Below are 19,412 nucleotides of genomic sequence, written 5' to 3' on the forward strand. Positions count from 1 at the left end.
TTATTATTATTATTATTATTCAATTAAAATTGACGTTTACTATTCAGACATTGCATTGTGAGGGGGAGACTGTAGGTTTTATGCTAATTCCTCACCCCAGACACTGACTCTGTATCAGATACTCTAACAATGAGACTTGAAGAGAAAAATCAGAGCTACGCATTTAGGGTCAGAGGAGCAGCATTCACTGCAGAAAGCTGCTAAACCACCTCCGTGTAACTAAATGTTTCTAATCATCTAATCAGCATTTCCCAGCTGGGTGTATATGGTTTGTAACACTGGCCTCCTGAAGTCTACAGGTGTCATACCAATTGTGAGGGTGAAAGGCGATATCTTGCGAGTCTCCTACTCAGGTGTAAAGCTGAGGTGTGTTTTTATGTGTGTGGGATAGAGAGGGAGAAATTGAGACCTGACACATGGGGTGTGCTGCACATGCAGTGCATTGCATGTGCTATGCATTTTGCGCATGCCAGTGATGAGTCAGACCGTCGCACGTGTCACTGAACATTATACAAATCGCAGACAGTGAAGTATGTCCCTCGAGCAGACTGCCGTTTAACCTAGTTGTAATTGAAATATATTTGGTCAAAGTTGGACAAAGACTCTTCTAGAAAAAGAGATGCAGCTGCAGTGTTTCAGCTGTAAACGAAGGGACGTGTGGTGGTTAAATACGCATCAGCTCCACATTATTGTGCAAGCACGAAGGACAAAACGGTGGCCATTAGTAGTGTAACATGTTATCTTTAAATTATACAGGTGTTTAGTTTGTCTGCTGTGGGCTAATGTAGCATAATGTGTAGCGTGTGGCTACCAACATGGCTGCCCCGGTAGGTACATCTGACATCTGACATCTGTTGGCAGATCTTCATGACATCTTTGCTTTACCATTGTGTAGCAGATGAACATGTGGTCACATCAAGAGCTGATAATAATTTATAGCTATAAAAATAAAATACACACAGTATGAACAGTACTGTATGAATATCTTGCAGTGACCACTGTGTGGAGATGTGGCACTGGAACTTATTTTCGCTTAATGCAAGTTTGCATGTTGGTTTACTCGCTCTGTTGAAGAAGGAAACCATATAGCGCAGCATTTACAGCTGCGTGTCTATAGAGTTGGCGCAGTGTCGTGTCCAGAAAACACCTGAGGCCACACAAAGCAGTCTCTCCCATTCTACTGGGTGAGGTATCAATTATTCAGCCTGCTCTAAATATGGGACAAGAGGAGGTCAGACGAGAGTGTCCTCCCATGCCGCAGGTAACGCTGAGTTGCCAGGAGGATGCTGTTGATGTTGTTGTTAACTGTGACGATTCTGTGTTATAGAAGTGGTTTTAATGTCACTGACTGGCAACTGTTCCAGTGAAAATAAAGGCAACACCATAAACCTATGTGTTTTGACACGTAGACACATTCACAAGGAGGCTGTAAGTGACTCAAATGTTAGAGCTGCAATCTGATCCCAGGAGGAAATCTGGTCCTGAAAAGGAAATTAATTAAGTTATCATATCAGCAGAGAGAGAGAGAGAGAGGGGGGGAGGGAGAGAGAGAGCTAGAGAGAGAGGGAGGGAGGGAGAGAGAGAGAGAGACTTGTGCAGCTATTCTTTTAAGAAATCCCATTCATTATTGCAGCCTCATTAGAACTTTCTCCGTGAGATTAGGTTTAAACTTACACCAAGACTCATCTTCATTTAATTCAATGAACTAGTTCAGAACAAAAACTGTTTAATATCAGAAACAACCTGGGGGAAGGGTGTTGCAGTGGGGGTGGGGGGATTCCTGACAGTCAGCACAGCTGATCCTTGACAACGACGCTGGCACGGCAGTGGTGTAGTGAAGGTGTTTGGCTGACAGGTGAAGTGAAGGAGTAGATCCTGAAGTTGAACTTTGTTTCACTGCCTTTTTTCCCCCAGTTATTAAAAAGAGACCAGACCTTAAGCTGTAGCAGCTGACAGGAGCAGGGGGCGCTGGTGATCCGACGCACTGATTTAAACCAAAAGCCAAGGTCTAGTAACACGCTTTGGTTTGAAAAAACAAACTTATGGATTTAGTTGGAGTGTTCCTACATTTTAAAGAAAACTCACAACAAGGACATCACTAGTTCACGACTAGTTCAAACCCATGAAGCACAATTCAGACACAGCTACAACGTATTGTACATCAAAAAGCATCAATAATAACACAATATCATTATTATATTAATTAAGGGACAAAATGTGTTTTACTCACCTAAACTCCAAGTTACGAGTAAGGAAGGAAAGTGAACTACAGCACACCACTGCACACAACCAAATGTGACCTCCATCTTGCCCAGGAGGGTTCACCTCCTGGGCAAGATCGAATCCCAGTTAGGGAGGTTGGTACCTTCCAGTGGACTCACCACCTGCAGGAAGGTTTGGGGGGGGGTTGGTACGGTGCAGTATATTTCTTGGTGGGCTGGAATGAATGAATTGGTTTTTTAGTTATTTTTCATGAGGAAAATGCAATCGAGATATGAGCGAATCGACACAGGTGTGCTGTTGTGGAACGGATTAAACTGGCATCTAGGGGGCGCCACTGTACAACTGTGTGAAGGATCTCTATAGCAACTACATCAAGCCACGACAGAACAACACTTGTATAATTTTTCGTTTTTTCGGCCATCAAACCTTCTATAATATTTGGGCAGATGAAGCCAGTGCCGCCTGCTGCTTATACGAGCTGTTACATAAGGTCTGTCGGGGGGGCCGGGGGGGCCCACTGTTGTGAAGCAGAGCTGTGAGTGAGGTGGTGGCAGTAGAAGGTCGGGTAAATATTGAATTACTTTCATTACACTGTGGCCTCACATGTGACAGGACTGTGAAGACTGGGTAAATGGGAGGGGGTGGGTGTGGGGGCTTTAAGGGCCTCACTCGTTTGTTTCTCTTTTGTTCATCAAAGACTGCGATTTTTACGAGCTGGACGTTTTCTACGTCTAAGTGAAATCAATACTCGTGGAGCTGCACGCAGGACGTTTCGGATCGTTTATTTGGTGTCAAATGAAAGAGTGACAAAAGCATTTAACTTTCAGAATCAATATAATAATAATTTAATCATATTCTCAATACCAGAGGTCTTCAACATGGGGGTCTGTGACCCCAAAAGTATCCAAGGAGGTGGTGCAGGTGGGTCATGTATTTGTGATGTAGAAACAAAGGAATATGAACTACAGTGTTCATAGACATGGCACTAGGTAAACAATAAAGAAAAAACACTTTTTTATAAAACACCTTGTACGTAACAGCTGGGGGGAGGGAGGGAGAGGGAGAGGAGGGGGTTGTTATCTGCTTCCAAACTCCATTGTTGTTGGGTCCTTGGGAGACCCTTCTACCAAACTGTTTCAGAGAAAGTCTTGACTTTTTTCTTAAACAACTGTGCCCTCACAGGTCTATTTGATGATACATGACCTCACAGAACATCTTTTCCTGCTTTTTTGTTTTATTCTGTCAGACACAGTGTGTCCCTACAGACAAGCAGGAGTCATTATTTCTCTGAGGAACACTGAGTTCACCAAATGGCTCCGGATAAAATATCATGTACTGAGAACCTACAAAGACAAGTAGGAGAATTAAATACTGTCAACCATAGAACCTGAAGTCTCCAGTACAGTACAAGTTAAATTGGCCAATAATTCTACTTGCAATGTGAATTATTGAAATGTAAAAAAAAGTATTGCTACTTCTTAACAATACATTGATTTTTTTAGTTTATTATATTCCACATTGACCTTCAGTTTACCAGGCTCTAAATCCCATTGAGATTGAAAATGTTTTTCACAGCCAAGATACAGTCACTGCTACACATTAAAGCACTTTTTTTTAATGATATTTTATGTTTATGTGAAGAACTCTGTTGAAATGACAACTCATATATTGCTTTATTAAACCAGGTTCTGTTATGGCCGTTAGATGACATCAGCAAATTTGCAGTAGATGCTGTTCCTCTCACTGTGTAGGGGTTCATTTGACTTGATTTTATGTGTATATGATCAGATGGTCTGATCAGATTTCTAACAGTTAGCTTGGATGCTGCATAGAGTGTAGTAGCGAACATCAGCGATGTGATGCTGCTGGGAAGGCCAGTGGGAAGTCCAACAGCATACAGATGTGCGGAGGTGGAGGCGGCTGACCTTGACATGACAAGCACTAGTAAAGAAAAGGGGGAGAACAAGAGAGAGAGAGAGAACTTGCTGTAAATTGGCTGTATTTCTGTTATACGGTCCAGGCCTTGTCTGCTCACAGTAACCCTGGCACGCAGTTCGGCTCAAGTAACGAACACACTTTGTGTCTTTGTAAACTGGCAGTAGATCAATGTCTGTCATTCAACCTTTATTTCGACTCAGGCTCTTTTCACAGAAAGATGATAAATGACATGCAGGGTTATTACTTTCATAATCACCTTTTGTTGCAAAAATTACCATCAATTTTCACTGACCTAATGACTGATTTCCTGCCTTACTGGTTGTAAATGTGTCTTTATAGTGTTCTGCATGTTCTCCCCGTGTGGGCCTGGCTCTTGATCAGGTACTTTGGTTGATTCATACGGCCCAGACACACGCAGGATTCAGTTACTTGTGGCCCTTAAATCAAACAGTGTGTGAGGACCTGTGATGGTGCGGTCCGCAGCTGTATCCTGCTGCTGGGATGGAATAAATATAGCTGAAAATAAACAGGTGTTCCATGACACAATACATTATAACAGTCATTAGAATACTACAGTACCATAGTACTGTCATAGTACCACCAACAATACTACACATTGTGTTTATTAAGGTAGAGGGTTTCATTAAGAGAGCCTGTCGTTTATTATTGTTGTTACAAATTTTGATATGATAGTTTTACTGACAAGCATGATTCCATGCCTGGTTGACAGCATCGTGTCCTTTAAAGATACTAGAGCAGTGTTTCCCAAACTTTTTTGAGCCACGGCACATATATACAGTATATCATCAGGAAAAACCCCAGGGCACGCAACTTATAGTTTGAATGACTTCATAATTGGCCAAAACCTCGGCCTGTTTTGTTGAAGATGACACTGATATACTGGAAGGAATTGAAGAAAGGCACTCACAAAGATCTTCTTCAACAGCTCTGATTATCTTTTTCATAGTTTTCATAGCCATCTGCTGCCACCCAGCAGTTCTGCCTTTCATGCTTTGACAAGCCAAGAAAAATTATATGCAATAAATAAATAATAGTTTTCAGCCCAACTAAGTAAAATTGGACAATTTTCCACGGCACACCTTATGATCTCTGACAGCACACTAGTGTTCCACCGCACAGGGGTTAGGAATCAGTATACTAGAATAAGGGAGTCATGTGAGGCACTGGGGAGGAAATATTGTTTCCATACCTGGTCTCAGTATTGCTGAGCTGGGCGTACAGACAGGTGGGTGTTGCCCTTTGATGTCACATTTTCCCGTAACAGGGATAATCACCTGATCTTACCAAGTCATTAATTCTGAAACAACAAATTCCCTAAGGCCCTGGTCTTTGTTTCCAGTGTGTATCAAATAGCACAATGTCATCCACCTTTTCTCAGCTCATATTAAAACAAAACAATAACTCTTTGAGTATATCCGTCCCCATGATAGCATGTGTGAATGCAGTTCAACACATTGATGTTGGTTCGGCTCCAAAGCTTTTATTAAACAGAGGTGGCAGTCCACCCTCAGGAGTTGACTTGGTTATAATGAAGCACCCGAAAATAGCAGCAGGGTAGGTACAGTGGGTAAACGTTGCTGTTAGTGTGAGAGGTGCAGGGACAGCCATTTGAATTACATTGGAGTTTAAGATGACACTTCTGGTCTGAGAGGTGCAGAGCTCACTAAAATTCTTCTCATGGTATGCAGGTAGGATATACAGTATATGGGCAGAAAGTACAAAAAAAAAAAAAAGTAAATACATTTTTTAGACTGATTTTGTAACAATTGAAGGCACATATCTTTTAGAAGAAAAAAGCAACTTCTCAATCGAATCAAGGCCAATAAAAACATTTACTTCAATTGAATTGTCTCTGCGATTAGTTTCAGTACATCAGTGGAGTCTGTTCAATAAAAACATTTACTTCAATTGAATTCAGTACATCAGTGGAGTCTGTAGAGGAAAATCAATGATAAAGTTCGTCAGAAGGTTACATTGAGTGACAGGCGCATAGTCATGTTGGTTAATATATCTGTGTAAGTTCTCAGTCAACCAGTTGAGTTGTATTGGCGTTTTTTTTTTGCAATCCTTTTGAATTTACCCCATTTATCCTAGAATTTGGCCACATATGCGATAAAAAACGTTGTTGTTTTCCAACTCAACTACAATTGGTGGTGGCAATCTTTATGGTTTGCCCCCGATCTCCAACAAAAAGTGACCTGACATTGATGAGACACCTGAACCTGTGCAACACGAGGCAACCTGGGAGGCCTCCGAATTGTGTAATTTCTGTATCCTATATCACCAAAGACGTTAACACGGGCTAGCAACAAACTGAAAGGTTCTCCTTGGGGCACAATATGACATGGTGATGATGAAGGGTGTCATCTTAGCAGATGGACGTCAGGTTTGCGAAGGGCGTGTCTATAGCATAGTTTCCCAGGGGAAAGACTGTGGAGATGCTAAGTCCACACAACAGTGTCCAAATAGGGAAAGACTGTGGAGATGCTAAGTCCAGTCCGACGCTGTGTTGTCCATCGATGGGTCGTGTGGTGCTGCACCAAATACAGAAAAAAAAATCTTGTTAAATTAATTAGACGCTGTGCAGAAAATAAGTGAGTACAATTTAGCCGTTTGAACAAATTTGATTTATTAAGGAAAAACATTAGCCTTATAAAGGTGTGTCTCGATTACTGGGATAGATGTTTTTAGATAAAGCACTTCTCTAATTTCTTATAATTATTGTTTGTAAAAATGTCACCCGTCTCATATTCACAGATTAACAAGCCATGTATATCGGTTTCTACCAAGATCCAAGATAAACATGAAATTCCATTCTTGAGAACTTTTTGTACCATTTTATGTCAATGCATATTCAAATATAGAGATAACGTCGAGGAATTTGAACCTGTTAACCTTGTACAAGGACTTACCAATTATATTATCAATATTTGACATATTTCAATCAATCCTGGCGTCCACATGTATAACGGTCGCAGAAAAACAGTGTGACAATTTGATAATATTTGAATGTTTACAGCCTCATCTGATGACTTGTATTCACTTTTAAAGTCATAAATAACATACACACACACACGGCTAATATTATGAGTTATTCTTAATTGTTTTTATTAATGAATTCAGGCCAGCCCATTCCCAGCGGCTGATGTGATGACTCAGACCAGGCACACTCAGCTCAGGGCAGTCAGTTAGTCAACAGCTCACAAGCTCTCTGACACAATTACCACATTTAATGCGACGACCTGTACGCTGATTCATATACAGACTTTGTTAAAGATTCGAAAGCAGCTCTTGACATTTTCTACAAGCCTCCATTTTCCATATCGATGATTCCATCATTTGGATTAGTCAAATAAAAACAGGTGTGAAACACATACATCTACCTGCTGTTATGTGTCTTTCTGTTCCAGCAATATACAAAAAAAAAAAAACCCAAAAATTGACATTGAATCAAATGACATTATTTTATTAAACACATTCTTGCTTTTATTTATTTATCTACCACTTATATTCCTTCTATTTATTTTCTTTCTGTTTCAGTTTGTTTTCAGTTGTTTTTGCTACAGTAAAAACAATACAAAATTCATAAGTCATAAGTCATATCCTTGTCCTTGGAGTTTAGCCGCCACAGCTTTCAAATGTAGGGCACGACAGAATTTAGGTAAAAGTTTATTCTGATTGAAACAGATAATAATATTGCTCACAAATTGAAGAGCAGATTAAATGTTTACAGCAGAAAGACTTGTTATTGAGATCACATTGTATAAAAGGTGGGACTAAAATCGTGTCTTCCACAGGTCCACAGGGAGTAGGTGTTTCCCAACTGCACCTCCTTCATGAATGGCTGACGGCATGTGCAGCTCAGTTCTGCCGTGGGCTTCAGTATTGCCTTTCTCTTCATTGTCCGTCCAATGATATTTGATTAAATTTTCCTGAGAAAAAGACGGCGCTGTCTGTAAATCTGCTTCCTTGTACAGTCAATTCATCCTGAGAAACCGCCCCTTTCTGCTGCTAATCCTGGGGGGGTGGAATTATATAAACAGCACAGACATCAGTGTGAGATGAACCAAATGAGAAAATGCGTGTAAGTGAAGGACAATCCCAGGAGGCATCATTTAAAAAAGGGACTCAGTTTTCATAATGGCTCTCGTCAGATTTTCAGATAAGGTCTTGTAACGTCTGAGCACATTATCATGGAAAAAAGCCATTAAAAATAGACATATTGTCTGTGTCCATAAAGAGGCCATTTTATTGATGAATTGTTTATTTGTCTCTGGTCCTTTCATTAAAGTATGTGAATATTTAGTTTGACCGTAACTAACCCTAACGACTAGGATTCAGTTTGTAACATTTGTCAGAACTTATACTGATAATGTAAAGTAGAATGAAACAATCTGGATTGTTGTTATTATTATTAAATGGCTTCCAGAAAATGTGTACATATACTTTGGGTAATAAAATATTTGTAATATAGATATATATATTAATATATATGTATATGTATATATTTATATACTGTATATATCCTGTAAACAAACAAGATAATATTCCTTAATTTCCATTTTTGACTATTTCGCAGACATTTCTATGAATAATCTTGAAGCCAAAATGCTAACTGTCGGCAGTTAACTTGCTAATTAAGAAATCTAATGAAGTGCATTTTATTGTAGGGCTGTTGTCATCATACAATGCTTTGTTTTGCAATCAACTGTGGTCATTTATATATTTATTTTTACATTTTAAGCTTATCTGTCAAGCACGCGGAAAAAACAGCGTTTATTTAAACCAAAGTTGCAAATCAATGGAATATCAATACACGTTCTGACAGAGAGAGTCGTGTCTCTGCACTGTGACTGAGACCTCAGTCACATACATGAAAACACTGCCCTCCTGCGGTGAGCTCTGACGCACTTAACACACGGGACGATTAAAGTCCCTCCGTGACATCATAAATAACAACAATGGGATTTTAATTGGAGGTTTTATCTATTTCGACCCTAAACTCGGCCAGCTGTGGTGCATTCACGACTGTGGTGTGCACTCTCCACACCCTCCACACCCTCGTGACCAAAGTCATATTTAAAAACCCTCACATAGACATAGACCTTTCCCCCCCTTTTTTTGTTTGTTCCTCATTGATCCTTGGAGTGGAGCATTTGCACATCAACACGACTCCAAGCGTCTCACTGGATTGCGCCAGAAAAATCCCGCACAGCTCTTCCTCTTCCTCTTCATCACCACCACCACCACCACCACCAGAAGAAACCAGCTTTGACCGGCATCGGTGTTTTTACTTATCAGTTTACATTTGTGCTCTGGAGAATTTCCCTGCCGCGGGGTTTTTAACAGCCGCTCCAAGCAGCGGGCGCTCCACGGCTGTGTGTGCGTGTGCGCCTCCATTTCCAAGCAATACGCAAAGAGAGAGAGAGAGAGAGAGAGAGAGAAAGAGAGAGACGGACTGTGTGTGAGAGAAAACACCTCTGGAAATTTTGGGATAATGTTACGGAAGCTGCAGCAGTGAGGAAATATAGGGAATCTTGATTTTATTGATATATTTTTTTTACTCTTGTTTTCTGCTGCGTGCAGCCACAAAGACAGACACGTGTGCTGGGGGGTAAACAGAGCAGGGGCTGGATCGTGTCTGCAGATTACACTGTTTTCCTCTCCGTCCAATTGTTGGTGGAGGGAGAGCGACTCCAAGCCTGGACGACGCTGCTTGAACGTTCGTGGATTTTCTTTGCTGCAGCTTTATCTCCCGGTGACGATCCATTTTGGAGAGATGTCGGAAGTGCTGCCATTCAACGAGGAGAAAATGAGCCATTATGGAAACGAGGGCGACGAGGGACACCTCTCCTTCACCTGTCGCCTTCAAGACACCAACAACTTCTTCAACGGCTCGCAGAACAAACGTCCGCCTAAACTGGGACAGATAGGCAGGAGCAAACGGGGTAATTATACAATTAAGGCGTTTTCCGTGCGTGTGCCAGTGCGCGTGTTGAGCACGCACCGAGGTTACTGGTAGACTGTAATTAAGGATGTGTGTGTGTGTGTGTGTGTGTGTGTGTCAGCATGGCATGCACATGTTGTTCAATACAATTGAATGAAAATAAAATAAAACCCCAATCATGTTTGTGTGCATTACTGCAATAATCTGTTCGCATTGCAACACAGGTTGCATGCGCAGTGCGTGATGTGTTAAACGCTTGTGGATTTCTCTGTGCACGGAGTTGGTGCTGAGTGTCTCCTCCCCAATGAATGCATGCTCTAATTAGGATTCACATCCTGTGTAATTATGGTTTTCTACCTGTTAATTCTATGTAGAGTAGAACTGGATCAAATATGGAATGCTCTGCATTCACAGTCTTGATCATTGTACAATTAAACAGATATGGAGCAAAATGTATATTCCAAATGCCATCTCCATGGGTAGTTGCAGATGCCACAGATGTATGGATATATATATATTTATATGTATATCTGTAGATGTATGTTTAGACAGACATCCTCCTCTCCCTCTATTGGGCTTATTTACTCATTAGGGTGGGTTTGCTGTACTTTGCCCCTGCCCCCTTTTTTTAAAAGGCTCACTTATGAGTGATGGCACATTCATGCAACAGACAGATAGTTGAACACAGTGACTGCACAGGCTCCTCATCATCAGCGAAGAGGCTGATATGAAAGTGTTGCACGAGGAGCTGCACAGAAACACCGACATGCACCACAGTGGTTACACTTCTCCTCTTTGTCTTTCTTCTCACGCTCCTCTTTGCTCGTTTGTCCGTGCACTGACCACCTCTGCTCATGCAGTGCAGTGCCGGTGCTGTCCGGGGGTCTCCGGTCCGTCCGACCCCCCCGACCCCCTTCGCCGTCAGTTGATGGGGGATTTTGAAAACACCACACCAAGATGAACTCTTTGCGCTCATTAACGCTCTCTTTCCTTCTCCCTTTTCCTGTCGTCTACAGTTGTGATCGAGGATGAGAACGGCGACGACGAAGCACTGAAAAATGGAACAGAGAAGACCCTTTCCCCCCCGCCCCTCCCGCCCCCCTAAAGACTCTCTTTGACAAAATAATTTTTTATGGCGATATTTACTAGTTTAAATCCAAAGACACTGTAAATAAGCACTTTCTCACATTTGGCAGCAAGCAGCACTTCCACGCCCTCTTCTTCCTGTCAGTCAGGGCCACCCGGGTGAATATGTAATACTGGCAGGAGATGTAGGGAATAGGCAGCGAAGGATACCTTCAGTTGGACCCCGTCACCCCCTCCCACACACACACACACACAGCACTTCAAGTCACACACACACATACAGAAAATACCCCATGCCCTTGACGACAGGGTTTTGCCATAAATCCCAAAGTGGAGAAGACAAGGCGGTGGTGGTGGTGGAGGTGGTGAGGCGGGGGTCGATGTGGAGGAAGGAGGCAACGCTGTCAAAATGCAGAAATCAGGGACAGGATAAAGAAGTGAATTTAATACAAATACTAAAGCACACGACTTCTCCTACAGTATATCTTATAAATCTAACCTACAGTACCGTTCTTTGTTCTCTTCATTTCGATCAAGAGAAAACAGACAGTGTTTGTACATATGGAAAGGGTAGCCCTATATTTTCTTGCACAAAGTGGGAATCAGAAAACCGCCTCGTTCTCTGTGTTGAAGACTTTATTTATCGAGCCTCCGGATAAATGTCCTTTGGCAGCGACCTGAGGTCCGAGGGAGTATTTTTTTCGTACGTCAAGAGAACCCGGAGCGAATGAGAGTGGTATTTTTTTCACTTTAAAGAGTACTCGATGTTGCCTGAGTGTTTTTTGTTACCATATTTTGCAGCTAATGACTCATTTATATACAGTGTACCTCTCATCTGTTTGTAAGCTTCCCAGGCTTTCACCTGGAGTGGTTGATACTGTAACTTGACTTTACACATCCTATTGATAAACTATTTATATTTGCATTGTGCATTACTGTGTGTGTGCCAAACCTCATAAGGGATTTACTGTACCAGATTTACTTGTTCTTTTATTTTTTTGTGCTTTATACATTTTACTTGGACTGTTCAGTTGTTGGGTTGCCATTTTTAGGGCTCTTTCTTAAAAAGAAAAAAAAAACAACACAGAGATACCAACTCATGCATGGCAAATATAAAATCATGCATGCACAGCAGAACTTCTGAAACTTGTGTATTCCTGAAGCACCTCGTATACAGCTTTGAATGACAAAAACCTCGAGAAACAGTCTTAATTCTGCATTGTACTGTACGATTCACACTGGTTTGTACAGTGGTCTAATATCTTGTAATAAAGATTGAACAAAGTACTATTTAACTGTTTAGTGTTGATTGTGGTTGACAAGAAGAAATAGTGTACTTCGTGTTTTTTCGTTTTTTTTTAATCTCAAAAATTGTTGCAAAAAAACGAAATATAGTTTTGTATCAGATTAGAAGCAAATCACCGGGGTGACTTTTGGATATGTTCCTTGTACAGTTTTACCCAATTGTTGAAATGCCTACCAGCACAGGAAGGTCAAGTCAGCATTTTCCAGTGTGAACAGCTTCCCATTCCTGAGAATCAGATATGAAAGCAGACAGAAACTCAAGATAAACAGATAATCTCCACTCCAGACTGAAGCACAAACAGTATGCTGTGTTTTAAAGGGGAGAGGAGACCTGACTCAGAACAACAGCTCACCTGAGCACCAGCGTACAAACGGCTCCAGTATTGCAACATATTGTAAACCACTGCTTCCCAATGCAATAAAGGTCTGTTTGCACCAAAAAACAAATCCAAGCTCCTCTCTTTAATTAACTCCTTTCAATGCCATAAGTAGAGATGTAAACGACGCACGAGCAACGATGCGCGAGGAACACTGATGAGACGTGACATTTCCAACTGTGCTGTGGCGACTAAATGATTCATGCAGCAACGTGAAGGGCCTCTGTCACCGTACAGCAACTTAAATCCTCGCTGATAGCGGTTTATGGACAAAAAACCCCAGAAAAACACACATACACACAACTATGTGTCTGTTTCAGCTCCAACTGCAGGCGAGACTAACGAATTGCTAGTCTTGACAGACATGAAAGGGACTGCCTAGGCTGGGTACCATGGTAACAGATGCACCTTGCACTCCATGGGTGCTGCGGTGGGTTTTCGGTGCAGAACAGTCTTCCCCTCTGCCCTGATACCATCACTGTCTTTAATGGAATGTTCTCCATCTTTTATCACTGCCTTTCTTCTTTCTTCTTCTGAAGACGCCTATTCTTTCATTGGCGTAACCACAGTGTCTGCCTCCAAACAGCAGTCAGCCATGACACCTCCTGCAGTAAAAGCCCTCACACAGGAGGAGAGAAAGTTCCCAATTTAGGAAATAAAACTTGACAAATGTTGCTGCAAAAAGTATTTTATCAGTCAAAACAACTTTCTAATCCAAAGGAAAGAAATGACTTGTAATCTGTTTTAGTTAAATGCAAACTTCAGTGTTTTTTCGAATAAACTTTTTTTTTCTCTCTATTTTTTTCGCTCTATTTTGGTTAAAATGAGAGTAATTGTGGCTACAATGAAAAGACGCACAAAGCAGGCTGAGCGAGAGAGGAGACCAGGATTGTCTTTTTGTCTTCTGCTTTATATGTCAGCTACACCTCTGTAGCTGTAAGAAATGTCAGGATGATCAGACCCAGGGCTACTTCCATCCTTTTTTAAGGGAGGTATCTTTCAGTTATAGTAACTGATATTGAATATTTTCATTTCCACCACTAATGATAGCTATCAAAGAATTCATCCAGATTTTTATCGGCTAAAAAGACATGGACAGAAATATATTCAATTCAAATTTTAACTATATTCACCTGAGTGCACACGAATGTCTCCAACTGAAGCTACTGGTTGTGAGTTTAATGCACTTATTATTATTATCACTCTGTACCTACCACTCCATTAGGAATATATTGGACCAAAAATGGGAAGCAGAGTACCATGAACACACACACACACACACACACACACACACGCATCATTTTCTCAGTCGTCCTCTTGGAAAACCCAGTGTCAGCTCCTCCTCTTCTCCTGAATCTGGCCTGTGTCGCAGCAGGGACGTACCAGCGGTGACTTCACACACCGAACCGATGGAAATTCACCTCCGTCTTTTGTCAGGGTGAATATGTGGACATGAAATGAAATCAAATTCATGGCATCACAATTAATATGGCAAAAAAAACCAAAAAAACCTGAAACATTTCATTGTGTGTGTGATGGAGGGAGAGTGTGTGTGTGTGTGTGTTTACCGTATATGTCTGTAGACTGAAATGAGGTATCCTCTTGACAGTTCGCAGTCTGAAGGGAACTCACCAGGCAGTTCTGACAAGAGAGAAAAGAAAAAAAATAGAGTTTTTAAAAATAAATAACCCAAGAGAACACTGTCTCCTGTGATTCCAGGAGTTCCTTTTGATCAAAGTGAATCCCAGCCTTTGTCCACAACAGCTCTACCTTCCATATGCTATCATGTTAAATCCTTTCGGATGCAGCTAAATGGTGGTTACAGATGACGTCAGTCTTTTGGGCAACTTCTCTCCTTCAGATGTCAAGCCAGTTTATTCTGTCTCTGGTATCTCCAAACTGCTTAATCCCACCCCAAACCTGGCGCTGTGGACACCGCTCTCAAATATTGGTCTTGTCTTAGCAAGAATGAAAAACCCAGATGTAACAGATGGGAGTGTCGGGGCAGAGAGTGATAAAAATGGACAAAGATTCATAACAGACAGACCGACGGAGATTAAGGGATCATTCTGCGCTGACATTAAACACAACACTCACTATTTTTCCAGGGGAAGTGAAGGGGAAAGGGAGGGGAGTGGGAAGCTTGAGATTGAATGGGGGCTGGAGGGGGTGAGGGAGGTGGAGTGAGAGGGGCAGATCAAGAGTCAGGGTAAGGGAAAAAAAGAAAGAGAAAAGTGGCATAAACAAAAGTAAGATCAGAAGAAGAAGAGAGAGAGAGGAAGAGAAGAGAGAAAAAGAGACATAGACTTGATATGATGAAATGCATGCCAGTGAGAAACAGTTCAGACCTACCAGATGGTTACTATAGCAACCACTTCCCCAGTCTCTCTCTCTCTCCCTCCCTCTCTCTCTCTCCCTGCCTCACTCTCTCTTTCTCTCCTCTTGCTGTCTGGCTGCTTTAAATCTGTGGAGAGAAACTAACGGCAGCTCTTTGTGTTTTGGTGCAGTGCCATAATAAAACCCTAATAACCAGCTTTGAACACTGGGGTTTCTACTTTTACGCATTTGCTGGAAAGTTCCTCTCTATCAAACAGTGTAGTCCATGCTTAATACGTGGCCTGTCATCATGTATGCTCTGATCCAGGTAGTTCAAGTCAAACTTGTCTTGTTGGTCATGTCTCCGTTGTGTGATCACAAATCCCGCTGAATGCATCAGATGATGCAGTTTTGGTTTCTTTCCCCTCAGCCCTGGAGTACGTAAGCATGAGGAAAGACATGCAACGGAACGGAGTACACAGTGTGAGGTCAAGAACAGTTCATGGGAGAGTCTCTTGTGACCCTACCCTGTAAACGCCTCCTTTTATCTTTGACCCCGTTTTGCATCTGCCGTACATACAGCAGTGAGGCGTTTGAATTGATAAGCCCGAGCTGCTCCGAACTCTGCAGAGAGATTGAGATGCTAAGGGTGTTGTTGAGCTCAGCAGCTGTGCACAGGATTTTTAATGTACAGTTTGTTATCAGATGCCATTATTACATTGTTTTCCATCCTCTGCAACAGGAAAAAAAAAAGTTTACTGAACATAGACGGGAATGATGCCTTGCACCACGCAGGTTGTGCACACTGACCCTCAGCTGAGATATATTCTTACTTTAAAGCACAACAAAGAAAAAGGCTCGTGGGCCCTGCAGCTAATCTCATGCACGTAGATATTCTTTTCCGAAGAGAACAAAATGGTGGGCCCATCTCTCGGTGGCAGAGCGGGTCTCTGCAGAGCGGGTCTCTGCGAGGCCCCCGGGGCAAGATGGCATGTAACTGTGTACGTGTGCCTCCTGAATTAAAGATGCTGACCTAGATGGAAATCTGCCATTAGTCACTTCATTTGTGCTACATGCTTTATTGGCTAGTCCCCAAACATAAAACAGAGTCGTCCAATTGACACAGAGCCGATGTATGTAGAATGTAAGGGGAAAAAATCAATTAACCTTGGGGATTCCAAATACTGTATGTGTGACTGTACTGTGGAGGAAAGGCTTGGTGTATATTTCAGTTTGAAAAACAGCCAGGGCTTAATATTTAAAAAGTGTGACTTTATGGAATTTTTGTGTTGACATTGACCTTCTGCAGTCCGGATCTGGCTGCTTTTTCAAAAGTCCCAGTGTAACATGAACAAAAGTATTAGAAAACTGCAAGTCAGCACTGTTTAGCAGCTAAATTCTTTGTATAAAGGAATAAATACAATATAAATTATTCATGTATTGAACAGAGTGCACATATAAAACCTTTTTTTTTAATACGTGAGGAGGATTTTCTTTTTGTTCCACCCTCCTCTAACATGACACGGCTCAAGGATACTAATTGGATTCATGCAGTGTGCCAGCAGCTTACCACGTGGGACTGGACATAGTACATATGTCTGCAGGTCTGTGAGCATGAATGAACCTGGCTGAAAGGGTGTTTTGTATCAACACTGTTCTGAGCCCTTCTACATTATTGATATGCAATTTGGCTGCCTGTCATCAATAAATTATTAAGGAATTGAAAATTGTTGAGCTGAGGCTTGACAGCTCCGCGTCTCTTTAGCCGGGCAGATGAATGGATGAACGCGGCCACTTAATCGTCATTGAGTGTTGAGCCCCAAAGTGCACAGTCAGATGATAGAGTGTTAGCATGGCTGGCTTAGCATTTGGGCAGCCGCACTCCATCAAATGTTCAGTTTTATTCCACAAACACTCTTCACTGATTTATTAGCAGCATCATAAATGCTTACAGACAGTTTGCGTAAGGGTTCTCCTCAATGTAAATAGGTCTTTCATTGATATTTAAAACCATAAATCAACAAACTCAGTAAGCCACACCCCAGATGGTACAGCGACAGCGATTTCTTTTTACCTCAACTATTGTGCAAAATTCATGTAATGAAGCATTTCAGTTGGTCATCTTAGAAAAAAATGAGAGCATGAAAAGACTGTAAATAACTAAAAGTCACATTTAAATGTGACAAAATATATGTAATAGTTAAAAAAGTCAACTCATAGATAAAAGTAAAATCATTCAGTCAAAGCAAATTACACGAAATATCTACAGGCACATCAGTCAGAGCCAAAATGCATAAATTAGCGAAATAGGTTCAAAGTAACATTAGCAAAATAACAAAAGCTAGCTTAAGGCCTGCAAATAAGTTATCAATATCAAATACTCAAAAAGAAGTAAAAGTTAGTAATTGCTGTCATTGGCTGATTTGAAGACATTAAAGATGGGATTTCTTAAAGAGTTAAACCAGGATGCTAAACTAAACGTTAGCCAAAATATAGATCTTATCGAAGACGAATAATTTTCATTTAATTATTTCAATTTTGGCAGCATATTCAGACAGCTTTGAGCTTACAGAGAGAATTGTGAGGTAAATTAGACATGTCCAAGTGCTGCCAGTTGGGATTCAGCCCAGTAAGACAAATACTTGTGTCGAAAGTTCGATGAAGGACCTAAAAACTTGAAGGATGGTTTAAGATGCGTTTCAGGACGAAAGGATGAAATGGAACTTATGGGAGTTAAAAAAAATAAATAAATAAGAATTTAAGGAACAGGGTGCAGTGGCTGTACAGTAACACCAGATACTGTGTGTTAAGACCTGGCAAAGTCTTATTGGCTGAACCTGTGCTCACATGCTGCCAAGCAGTGTTGCCTCTTTAATACACAGACAAAACAGGGACAAAGTGGGACAACCCACACAAGAGGCAGGTGGAAGGCAATCACAGGGGAAAAGCGTGGCAGCAGATTCTAATCCTTACTCATATTTCATTTTAGCCAACATTTATTATGATAGTCTAGCCCTATGTAATTCTACAGTCGCACACTTAACACCGAGACACTGACTTAAAACCAACACGGGAGTCTAAATCTTCACAACAGTAACTGAAGCAAAAAAGAAAAATGGAATGGATATTTATTCTATTTATTTATAAAATGTTGTGTTTTTGTGAAGTATCTCAGTAATCTGTTTTGTTTTTTTTTTCCTCAGGACTAATGGTACGGTCCAAGCACATGTTCCTGTGTGTTTTTTTTTGGTCCCTTTCAGCTCATCCATTCTTCAGTCTCTACACACATCATTTCTTTTTTTTTTTATTTGCACTAAATTTCCTCTGAATGTTGTGGTTACCGTTCCCGGAAACACTGTACATTGTTATTAACGTGGAATCAAACACCTAACCCTTGTACCTGGAACAACATTCCCACTCACGTAGCCAATGCTGGTAAAATGGCTTTTTTTCCATCTTAAAGTTCAATATTAAAATGCATTAGAATCAATGATTTTCCAAGTATGTGAAATAGAATCTGTTGTGTTATTTTGTTTTGTCTACTTTTATGATACCACTTTAATCCTCCATTAATCCAAAAGTTTAATCCTCCATTAATCCAAGAACATCCCAGTTTTTCATCTATCTTGTTGTCCTCTTGGTTCGCTTTAAAATTTATCTCATTCCTCAAATCTCAACAGCACCGAAGGTGCTTTTTTATTTCAAATATGTGGTTATATAATAGTAATAGAGCCAGAGTTTATGGAATATCTATCTATCTATCTATCTATCTATCTATCTATCTATCTATCTATCTATCTATCTATCTATCTATCTATCTATCTATCTATCTGTCTGTCTGTCTAAATCGACCATAGTAACCTCTATGAGAGTGAATTGTGTTGCCTGTGTTTATATGTGGCCCTGTTCAGGTTGTACCAACGGCTGCTCGTCCAGTACCAGCCAGGACTGGGCCCAGCCCCCTGTGATCTGGAACAGTATTAAGCAGTGGAAGATGAATAAATAATTAAAATGGAGTACGAAGGGATTTCTAAATATTCCCTTTCATTTGTGTCTGGGAAGAATTTTATTTTTTACCAGTGCAGAATAGAATCAGTGATGGTACTAACTCAGAGGATACAGAGCCACTTTTAACAGGATTGCACTGCCTGTTATCTCTACGTCCTTTTATATGCATATTTCTTTCATATCTATTTCAA

At 41.0% G+C, this 19,412-nt stretch overlaps 1 protein-coding gene across 1 annotated transcript; it reads left to right on the top strand.

Moving 5' to 3' along the window:
- Positions 1 to 8,839: 8,839 nt before the first annotated feature.
- On the top strand, positions 8,840 to 12,510 carry camk2n1a (calcium/calmodulin dependent protein kinase II inhibitor 1a). The gene is made up of 2 exons (XM_008320290.3): positions 8,840 to 10,130; positions 11,146 to 12,510. Exons 1-2 carry the CDS (start codon positions 9,962 to 9,964, stop codon positions 11,232 to 11,234), a joined length of 258 nt encoding a protein of 85 aa, XP_008318512.1. The 5' UTR covers positions 8,840 to 9,961; the 3' UTR covers positions 11,235 to 12,510.
- The last annotated feature ends 6,902 nt before the right edge of the window (positions 12,511 to 19,412 follow it).

The sequence above is a fragment of the Cynoglossus semilaevis genome, chromosome 11, assembly GCF_000523025.1.
Source record: "Cynoglossus semilaevis isolate Cse_v1.0 chromosome 11, Cse_v1.0, whole genome shotgun sequence".
NCBI lineage: Eukaryota > Metazoa > Chordata > Actinopteri > Pleuronectiformes > Cynoglossidae > Cynoglossus > Cynoglossus semilaevis.